Genomic DNA, 10,812 nt, shown 5'->3' with positions numbered 1-10,812 from the left:
TTCCCTCTCACCACATATCCAAACCGATATCATGACCAGCAGCTTTTACAGCTGTGGCTCCAGCAAACATCAGCTGATACTAGAAATGAATATTCAATAAATTCTAACAACAGCTGATCAAGCTTAAACGTGCTGCTGTTGTTTAGCGCGACATCCGCTGGTTTCCTGTTTCTGGCACAAAGTGGGCGATAAATAAACAACAGAGAAAAGCCAATCAGCTGATCATTGATCAGTTTCATGATTGAAGTACAAACAGGAGAGGGAGGGGGGGGGGGAGATAAGAGAAGAGGCAGCTGTGCAGCGTAAAGACAGAATAACTCCAGCTTTTTGTCTTTTCCCATTCTAGCTAAAGTACGGGACAAACTGCGTCTCTTCTCAGCTCAATACGAAACGCATAATATTTTCTCTGAATGAGGGACCATTCCATCTTTTAAGGAGCTGTTGGCAACTCTACTAACTAACCTTATGAATAAAATAAAGTTCACTATCATTAACATCATAGCAACCGAACAGCTGTATAGAAACTCCGTCATGCTAGCTCACGCAGTACGAGTTATTGTAACTGACTGTAAAAAGTCAGCACAACGAAAATAAACTCCACCTAAACTTGGTTTATATCTGACCCAGATAGACTGCAGGTCATAACTTCTTACCTGAAGTTCAGTTCACCTGATACTCGAACCGGCGGCCGCTTCGGGTCTCTGCTCCTCCTGCCTCCCCTTCCCTCATCCACCTGTTGCCTCTGTGGAAGCCCCGCCATAGCCACCACCAAACAACTGAGTTATTTTTACATATCGGCCTGCATCTGGCCAATCCACCAGGGCAGTACAGAGAGGTTTAAAGGGGCGGGTGCTCAAAGTTAAAAAGGGGCACATTGAACCAGGCTGAATAACAACAACACACATTCATCAAGAATCTAATATGGGAAGGGCAGGGCTGTGTTGATCTGAGACTGTAGACATTAAAAAGTCCATAGGAGAGATGGTAGCTGATTAAACAAGTGTCATGAGATAATAACAAAATGCAAAGATTGGTGACAGCGCTTGGAACCATAAGGCAACAAAAAACTGTGAGAAATAAACTCGGCTCTGCCTGTGAATCACTCTTTGCTTCTCTTCTTCCTTCCATCCCATCATTTCATATATCACTCTCCACTTGCTATGTGAGAACAAGGCACAACTTGCTATTGCAATAAACTATAATCTAATTATCCACACCTAACAACTCTTGCACTTAATCTATAATAAAATGATGACAGAAAAACGTTATAGCACTGCCTTTAGTAGCCTCACACAGCTCCTGCTGTTTCCTCCTCATGTCCTTACCAGCCATGTCTGGACAATGTTATATCATGAGTAATATTTTTTTTAAAAAATCCATCTAAATAAAACACACACATGCACGCACACACAGGGACATTTTAGACCTTCTTCAGAATACTGTATATACTATGGGCATCATGGTGCTGATCCAGAATCCTTACATTATTATTCATTACTAGAGCTACAATAATAAAGCAAAGAGGAGGGGGAAGTAATAAATATGAAATAATGTCATTATGATGATTCCATTTGTTTCACTATCCACTCTGTGCAGGGCAAAGCTTATTACATGTTTAAACTGTAGAGATACAATCATTTTACTGCTGTAAAATCCAAATTTTGTCTTATTTAAAATATAAATCTAATATAATCTGCTTCTTAATGTATGTTCTTTAAAATACAGTGTGTGTTTTTTAATATATTATAATTATAATAATGCATAATTATGTGGACATGCATATTAGATCGTTTTTTAGTGAAATATAATCCCTCCAGAAAGGCAGGAAAAGCCCGGAAACTTACTTTAAAACTAAATATGTTCCCTAAAACGGTGACAGAGCTACAGACCCATGACAGCCAGGTAGCCAGCAGCTATGACCAGCACTACTTTGCAGTTAATAAAAGGACAGGTAATGTTTGTCACGCTGTTCGTCAGTTGCCACAAGACAACTTACCAACGTGTACGTAATAAGCCAATACTCCTGTGTGCTACACACTACAGTGTACGCTGCACACCTACTTACTGGTTTTGTCGCATCAGTCTGTGTCTCTGAGTTAACTTGTGTTTCTCTTACAGCTCCGGACCGGAAAAAACGCGCGTGCTCTTTGTGAGCTCGTTCCCGGCTCGTAACCAGCGCGTTCTGCCGTCAAGGGCGATCATTGGTTAAATGTGATCATGTGACTGATGCAAGAAGATCCTTTTATTTAGCAAAACTGTGATTAATAGTTAAATATTATTGTTGAGGGGCACAGACAGGACTCCGCACGCACACGCACATAAAAAATAATAATTTTTTTTCTTTAAAAAGTTGCCTCAACAAAAGGGCACTTTGGGCACCCATCAGGAAAGGGGCGGGTGCTCAAGCCCCTCTAGCCTCCCCCTCTGCACGTGCCTGCAATCCACCACCTCTCATTGTTCATGCTGTTACAAAAAAAATAAATAAATAAGTCATCAGCCCACTGTGCAAATGTCCGATGGCTAGTCCAGCTATGTTAACTTGTTAATCTTTCGCTGAAAAAATGTTTTCTGTGGTGCCGTCTTTCGTGCTTGGCTCTCCTACCTTTGCTAACATGATGCTCATAGTGCAAAACCCGGTGCTGCATTCACTTACCCTTGGACATCTGAGCTTCACTGTGAAACCATAATCGTACATTTGATATTTCATTGAATTTTATTGTTTTAGCTTCGGGGTGGCACCTGGGGTAGCCAGTCTGGTTGGGGGGGGGGTGGCCTGTGCCGCCCCAGGCCACCCCGCTGGACACGCCACTGACTGCTGTAACTGGAGCCTCGTCGTCTCCTCTCTCTATATACTGGACTGTATGTAGCAGAGATGACAATAAAGTTTACTTTGACTTCAGCAGCGAGCAGGCGCACTGAGGGCTCTCGCGCTTACTTTTCGCATACAGAATTTCGACAAAACATCGGTGCAAATTAAATTCTGTATCATGATGTCTGGTGTTTTCGTATTTGTTTGTTTGTTTTTATTTTGTTTTATTTTGCGAGTTGGTTATTAGATGCTGCTCCAGCCGGTCAGAGAATCCCCCGCCCTCTCCTCCCTGTGCCGCAAGTAGCAGGCGCACCTCGCAAACGGAGGAAGCTCTTACTCCCAGCAAATGTGCGATAGAAAGCCGACCGGTGCCCATGACATTCACAAAATGCGCTGACTAACGTCGGGGCAGCATGAGTACGAGTATAAATTTTTTTTTTGCCGATGCCCGTGATGCCCCCCACCACGATGCCGCCCCGGGCAACCGCCCATGTCGCCCGCTACTGGTATGTAGCGGAGATGACAATAAAGTTTACTTTCACTTCAGCATCAAGCAGGTGCACCGAGGGCTCTCGCGCTCACTTTTCGCGTATAGAATTTCGAAAAAACGTCGGTGCAAATTATAAGTCTGTATTATAATGTCTGGTGTTTTCGTGTTTGTTGCCACCTTGGATGGACAATACTGCCAAATGCCTCCATCTGGTAGTGAAGCGCAGCAGTTTCTTATAAGCCCACTAATTGTCAGCTGGGAAGGTGTGGATGTTAGTGGTGCATTCGTGAACATCATGTGAGATCCTACCCCAGAATCTACTTCACTACAATCGGCCACGTAAAACCAGAGTCATGATAAACAATTTATACGCGCATTTTTTTTACTGGGGGGCAGAGGGGAAGTTTTAGGAGTGACGTCGAAAGAGAGGAAGAAACAAAGACAGCAGAAAAAGAGAGAGAGCGAGTTTTGAGATGTGAGAGATTTGTGACATTTAGCATGTTTGGAGTGCGTAGTTAGTGTGTTGTCTTTTTTAGTTAGTGTGTAGCGTTGTGGATAGTTTTGTGTTGTGTGTGAGAACAATGAGGCGACCGCTGTCTCCAGGTAAAAAACAGGATGAAATACTAATAAAGGTACTAATTTCCTGAGACATCACTTTGCAGAGGAATTTTTAAGACTGAATTGATATCAGAGCAGCAGGTTACAATATTAAATAAATATTAATATTACCTGAAAAAACAAGGAGGCAGTATTAGTTTTGCCAGCACAATTATTTATTAATCACTAAGTAAGAGCTGATTCAAGTTCTGATTCACATGCTCATCAGAAAAATACCAGAAATGTAAAAACTGTTATTAATAAAAATAATAAAATGACCAACAATCTTCTTTGCACTCAACTTGCTTAACTGGAGGTTTGTATACTTGTCAAGAAGGTGGTGTGTTTGTCTGTGTGGTCTTTGGATTCAGTTTCTCAAATATGAACTTCTCAACTCCTCAATTTCAGAGACGTCACCTGGAGCTGTAAGGTCCAAAAAATAAAGTTAGTCCCATTAATCTTGCACTGGCTTTTACATGCAGTATCAATGCAACCCAGAGTAACAAAGAAAATTAATTTACTTACATGGTTCAGTATTTCTTTCTGAAATAAAATGGAAAAATAAATATTTTCGTATCAGTTTTGTACTGCTTATTAGATAATCAGCTCAACTCATTTGAATCTCTCACCTTTTTTCTTTTTGTAAACAGCAACACCAACAGCAACGAGGACGAGAATAAGAGCAACAACTACTGAAGCAATGATGGAAATCAACATGCCAGACGGCGTCTCTGCACAGTAAAACACAGATGTGCAGATGAAGCAGGTTAAAACAGACGTCCATCCACCTCTAGTTAATCTATAAATCACAATGCACTATAACATCTACATCAAGCTCTACTGATGAAAAACACATCCAAATAAATTCAGTAACAGCTCCCCAACTCTAAGGCAAAAAAGAAGTAACAAACGTTTATATAAATTGTGAATATTTTAAGTAAACTTTCAAATGTATAAGTTCCAGTATTCCTGTCATAGTTAGTCTAAACAATGGATTTAAAAAAAGGGTTATCTCAGGAATGTTAACAGCAGTCACAACTTGCATATAAGGAACAAAAGACAGACTATCATTAATATCATGATAACCAAACATTTAAAAAAATACTCTTTTAGGATCCCAATTAGTTATTCAGACAGTAGCAGCTGTTCTTCTTGGAGTCCAAACAAAAAACAAGACAAAACATTCAAATATTACGTTTTAGACAATCCACAGCATCAGCAAACAAAATTAATGAATGAGTCTTTTTCTCTCACCTTTTCTAATGTTCCCCTCTGGGTTGGTTCTGATCAGTGCTTGATTCAGTTTGGTGACAATATCCTCAACACCAGAGAGATGAAACACGCAGTCATACCTCTCCCACTCTTCAGGCGTGTCTGATGAAAGTTTCAAATCAACACTCATCTGGAAGGTCCCATCATTGTTGCGGAGGATCTCTCCAGGATCCACACCTTCATGAAGCTCCTCTCCATCTTTCCTCCAGAACATCTCGGCTCTGTTAGGATAGAAACCTGTAGCTTGGCTAGAATATCGCCCATATGGTTTTCACTGCCCTATGCATAGCCAAGAAAACAGTCCTCATGAACTGGAAAAATAAAAATAATCTTAATTCTAACCAATATAGAAATTATCTATTAGATTACATTAGTCTTGATACAGCCTCTGCCACCACATCAGATCAATTGCTCTGGGCTCCTTTGATCAGCTCCATCACCTAGTGGGGGTGGGGGGTCATAGTTTGGTCCCGCCTTCACTGTTGTGATTGGTGTGGGGGTAGGGACAGGCTTAGGGGGTCGGGGGTTCCCCGGAGGCATCTTCCTTGGGGGGCTCAACCCGGGGTAGCGGTCATGTCCGGTTAGGGGCTCTGTTGGCTCTCAGGTGACTGTTTCCTCGCGGCTGCGTGCAGCGGGGCTAGGGGAGGGTCTGTGCTGACGGACGTGGGTTACTGACCTGGTAGCCTGGCTGGCCCTGGGTGGGTCCGGGATGGGCGTGAGGTTCTGGGGGCGCTCCGTCTCTGGGCTGGGACCCGGACATGGCCTCGGGGGCTTGGGTCCTGGTTGGTGTGTTGCCGGGGTTGTGGGCGGGTGGGTGCATGGGGGCCCAGCCCTGGAGCAGGGTGCCGCCGGTGCGTCGAGCCACCTGGGGGGCTCTTCAACTGTCACATCTTGCAGGAGCTTTCCTCTCCTCAGGAGCTCCCTCTGCAGGAGGGGGAGATACAGGAGAGGTGGAGGAAGATCTCAGCCTGGGTGTTTATTGTCTTATGTAGTCTGGAAGATGAGTGGATGGTGGGGTGGGTGCAGTTTTCTCTGTGGTGGGGTTGGGTGGACTGTCCCGGGCTCTGTGGGGCCGGGCGGCGCTGCTGCACTGGGCCCGGTCTGGATGGGCCTGGGCCCCCTTTCCCTGGCGGGTCGCGGAGTATGGGGGTGCCTACTGGGGTCAGCGGGGGGAGCTGGCCCCAGGGAGGGGTCACTTGCCCCTCCCTTCCTTCCCTCCCCATCTCCAGCTGCCTCTCTCTTCCCGCTCCACCACAACCACCCACACATGCAGGGCCTTGGAGTAGGGGTATGTCACCAGGGTGCAGAGGAGGCTACCCCCCCCTCTGTCCCCTTCTGGCTGCCTCTGCCTCAATTTTATCCCACAACTTAGACATTCACATTACTCACACTCTCATTACACATACATATAGGATCTTGGGGGTGGGCACGATACACGGAGTCCAAAGTACCATCAGGGTGTACACCCCACCCCTGGCATCGTTGCCCACCTCTCAATTTTAAATACACGTAGACATTGAGGGCTAGCAGGAGGGACCATGCGCTTACCTGCTGCTCTCTGGCAGGTAGCTCCATGCCCTCCTGGGTTTTAATTGCACCTTAGAACACACATGCATCAACACTACAATGAGCGGGTGGAGGGAGGTTTGGAGTCTTCTCTCACCCCCGTTCTCTGCGACCTGCTGGAGCAGGGGGGCTAGGAGCAGGAGTTGGCCGTCCGACTGCGGTCTGGAGTGTGGAGCCTTCCTGCTGCTGCGGAGTCGGGGCGGTCTGCCTCCCCCCACCGCAGGGAAAAGGGAAACACCACCTGGGTCTGGGTGCAGTTCCCCCCTCCAGGGGCGGGGGCACCTAGACCCGGTTTGTAGAGTACGCTTGGGGAGTGTGATCGTGTGTACAACGTCTCTTTATGTCTGTCTCCACGTTGGTTGAGTGTGGAGTAAGTGCATATGAGAGCATGAGGGTGGGAATGGATGTTTGTATCTGTGTGTGCCTGTATGTCTGTGTCTATATGTCAGGTTGGGTGTCAGGCGCCACCTCTCTGGGGACATCTCAGGCCCTCCAAGGTTTGGAGGCCTATCTCCCCCTACCACCACTTCCCCTGCCAGTGGCGGACTCCCTCAGACATCGGTGCGTTGGTGGTTCTTTGTGTCCGGGGATGGGCGTCCAGGTACACACCGGCTCACTCCTTGGCGGCCGCTTATCGGGGCCTGGAGCCTGGGGCTCGCTCGGGCCACTTCGGAGGTGGGGTGCCCCCGGCCTCTCGGCCTGGGGCTCGGTCACTCAGGCGCAGCTGGCTGCCGGCGGAGCTCACGGGCGCGTCACTGCAACTCCCCCTGGCTTCTGCTCCGCGGCTGCTGAGTGAGCCCTCATCTGGGACTCTCCTCAGCTCTTTCCGGGACAGTGGCGCAGCTGCCCCTCTGTTGGTCTTCCTTGGTCTCTTGTGTTCTGGGGGCCTCTGGATGTCTGGAGTTTTGATCTCCTCCACACCTGCTTCAAGCCCTGGAGGACGGGGCTGTGGCCCCCCCACACCCTCTAGCAGATTATTACATGAAGGAACCTTTTAAAAAAACAAAAAACAAGCGCGTCCATGCTCACAGGTGTACACACGGGTGATCACACCCACAAACTACACCCTTTTTGGCTCCTACCTCAAAGCACACTGTGTTCTGTTGATCTTATGTGCTGCACAATAATGTTTAATATTTAGTATTTACTGTCATATTCCCATATATCATTGTGATGTTGTTTATTCTATTACTCTTGTTCTCTTCTGCTTGCTTTCTTTTTTCTTTCTCAGCAGGTGATCCAGGTGATTGATATATGCATTTTTTTTTCTCTGCCCGTTCTGTTGGTTTTTGTCTTTTGCCCTTCTCCCCCGTCCCTCTTCTCAGCTGTTTCTCTTTCCCTCTTTCTTTCTCCCCTTCTTTCCCCCAGTCAAGTCTGTCCCGTATTCAGTAAGTGAAAATAAAATAAACAATAAAAGGTGAATCAAATGGACCATTACGGCAAGGCTGGGATGGTCAGTTTGGTAAAGTAAATCCGTTGGGCATCTTTCTTTGCCTTTAGACAACAATTCTGAGGGCAAAAGAGCCAAACGGGACAGGCCAAAAAAAAAAAAAAAAAAAAAAAAAAAGGATAGAAACCTGTAGCGTGGCAGCTGACTGGAGAGGAGGAAGACTTCTGGAGGAGAGACACTGAGGGAAGAACTGGAGAGAGACTGGCAGTTGTTACATTCTTTTTTTTTTTAATGTATTCTATTCTACATTTGAAGCAAGAAATACATATGAATTCTATTTGACTACATTTAATCAGATTCTGTAATTCTACCTGCTGTCTGCAGAAAGCTCCTGCCATACTGCAAATACTGCTTTAAAAATTCAGGGCACCGATGGCCTAAAAAGTTTTTATTTCCTTCTAATCGAGCTTTATAAGCATCCCATCTCAGTTTGGTGATGACAGCCTGTGGTTTTGGAGTGATCCATGTCAGTGTCTGCAGGTCCAATGCTAGAAAATCTTCTCCATCATAACCAAACTGATTGAACCCATTAATCTCTCCAGTCTCATCATCCCACTCACAGCCATTCATCCTCTGCATGATATGAACACCTGAAAAGAGAGACAGCAACAGTAACTGTGATAAACCAGTAAGATGCCAGCACAGCTAATACTTGAAACTACACCTTTACTACAAATAAACAATGCAAATGCAAAAATAAATACTTTTAAAATTAAAATTAAACTGATTTTTAAAAATTCATTACAATATTTCAACAGTAAAAAGGTGAAACAAATCCATACCGTCAGTTTGGTTTAAACGTTGCCTGAAAGTTTCAATGTTAGCCTTGAAGACCTGATGACTCTGCTTAGATATCGAACTATACCACTCCAGGTGCTCAGGATGATCCTCAAAGAATTTAATCCAGTCTTTCTTTGGCTCTGCTCCTCTTACATTATTGAAGTCACCTATCTGAACTTCATCAACAAATGCAACAGCCACAAACTCTGGGATGCTCTGGACTCCAGGGGTTTCAGTGCAGAAAAACTTCAAGGAGTGTTTTACTGTAAAATTGGGAGGACTTTGAATTAAAAGACACTCCTATTATGTAGTTTTTAATATAATTTAAGAAGTTTAAATATAAATTAAAACTTGTTTCAGATTCATCATTTTTGCAGAAAAATTAACCTACAACAAAGTTTTAGAGGGAAAAAACACTGGAAACCTGCTCATTTATGAAATACTGTTAGTGTTGTCTAAAATTACAGTTCTATTACTAATTCTTCGTTAACTCTACTACTACTCCAAACATACATTACCATTATACAAATGAATATAGCACATTCTGAAATCCACATCTACAGCAAAAGTACATTCACTGATAATACTAACATGTTTCCTACACACACTCTGACTGTGACATTTCAGGGGTGCACACATCATCCTTCCACCACTGACCACCTTAACAATAGTATAGAACAGAATGCTTTTATTGTCACAAACACACAGCTCCCCTAGAGTGCAACTTCCACCACTGGTGCAGACGATGGTGTAAGATGAAAAGATAAAATAGAAGATAAAAGATCAAATAATTTGCTTTTAGAATAAGTTAACTCTCACAATTGTAAATAAACTAGCTGTATGTGTATAATGCGCTGTACTGATTTAATAACACTCTGTAGTGCTTTCCTGTCAGCTACAGTGCAGTTAAAAACAACAGGATGTCACGAGAGAAGATACAAAACATCTGTAAAAGCATAGCCACAGCTTCTGTTCAAAAAAATCATCTTCTATATGCTTAAATATCTCCCTGTGCCTTTTTGACAAGTTAGGTAGTGTTAGTAGTCCATGTCAGTTGTTGACACTCTCCACCAACAAATGAGTAAAATGGCGACAGCTCTTAGTAAAACTAAAAGTCTTGTCTTGCGATTGAAGTTAAGAGAAATATTTTTTAAAGAAAAACTTGAAATATGATCTTACCTGAAGATGCAGCATGGCAGCAGAGGAGTAATATGAGCACACACTTCATCTTTTTTTCCATTTTCATGTTCACTAACACAAGAAAAACAACAGACCAAAAACAACTGGGAGTGGTAAGGTGACTTGTCCAAAGTCTATGTTCTGTTAGGCTGGGCCAAAGTTCTCTGAGTCAGAAATAATTAAACATTAAACAGACTGTGTGCCTCCTACAGTCTCCCTGTTTTGCCCATGGCATCCAGTTTTCATGCCATGGGAAAACATTGAACAAACAAGACAGAACTGAAACTCTTTTTTTTAGATACTTTAGAGAGATTTATTTTCTATTAATGCTACTTCCGCTGCTTCAGTTGAGTCACAAATGTTACCTAGCTTAATAAAAACAATTGAAAAAAAAAGCCAAAATTTAAACAATTATTATTTAGTAAAACTAAAGTAATCCCCTATTGCTGGGTTCAGACAATCGAGGTATAAATACTCTTGCACAGAAATAATTAAATTTCTATGTTTTATTTGTAATTAGGATCAAACAGTGGATGCTACTCTCAAACTGGACTAAAAGTACTGTTTAAATGGAGCTATATTAGATGAACAAATTTATTATAGGAGGTTGGTGACTCAGATATGCATTTTTAAGGGTTTTGTGTACAGACAATATCACTGAAACACTGT

The 10,812-nt window shown here is 43.7% G+C and overlaps 1 protein-coding gene across 1 annotated transcript; it reads right to left on the bottom strand.

Moving 5' to 3' along the window:
* Positions 1-4,214: 4,214 nt before the first annotated feature.
* LOC146682525 (major histocompatibility complex class I-related protein 1-like) lies at positions 4,215-10,248 on the bottom strand. The gene is made up of 8 exons (XM_085446241.1): positions 10,144-10,248; positions 8,967-9,227; positions 8,496-8,774; positions 8,312-8,374; positions 5,151-5,405; positions 4,526-4,627; positions 4,422-4,439; positions 4,215-4,319 (listed from the first exon to the last, which is right to left on the bottom strand). The coding sequence occupies exons 1-8, from the start codon at positions 10,208-10,210 to the stop codon at positions 4,264-4,266; spliced, it is 1,101 nt and encodes a 366-aa protein (XP_085302367.1). The 5' UTR covers positions 10,211-10,248; the 3' UTR covers positions 4,215-4,263.
* Between the last annotated feature and the right edge of the window lie 564 nt (positions 10,249-10,812).

This window comes from Copadichromis virginalis, linkage group LG22 (genome assembly GCF_057382275.1).
Source record: "Copadichromis virginalis isolate Kocher_CV1m ecotype Utaka linkage group LG22, C_Virginalis_male_GT1.1, whole genome shotgun sequence".
NCBI classification, from domain to species: domain Eukaryota; kingdom Metazoa; phylum Chordata; class Actinopteri; order Cichliformes; family Cichlidae; genus Copadichromis; species Copadichromis virginalis.
This window is presented reverse-complemented; position numbering and strand designations above follow the sequence as displayed.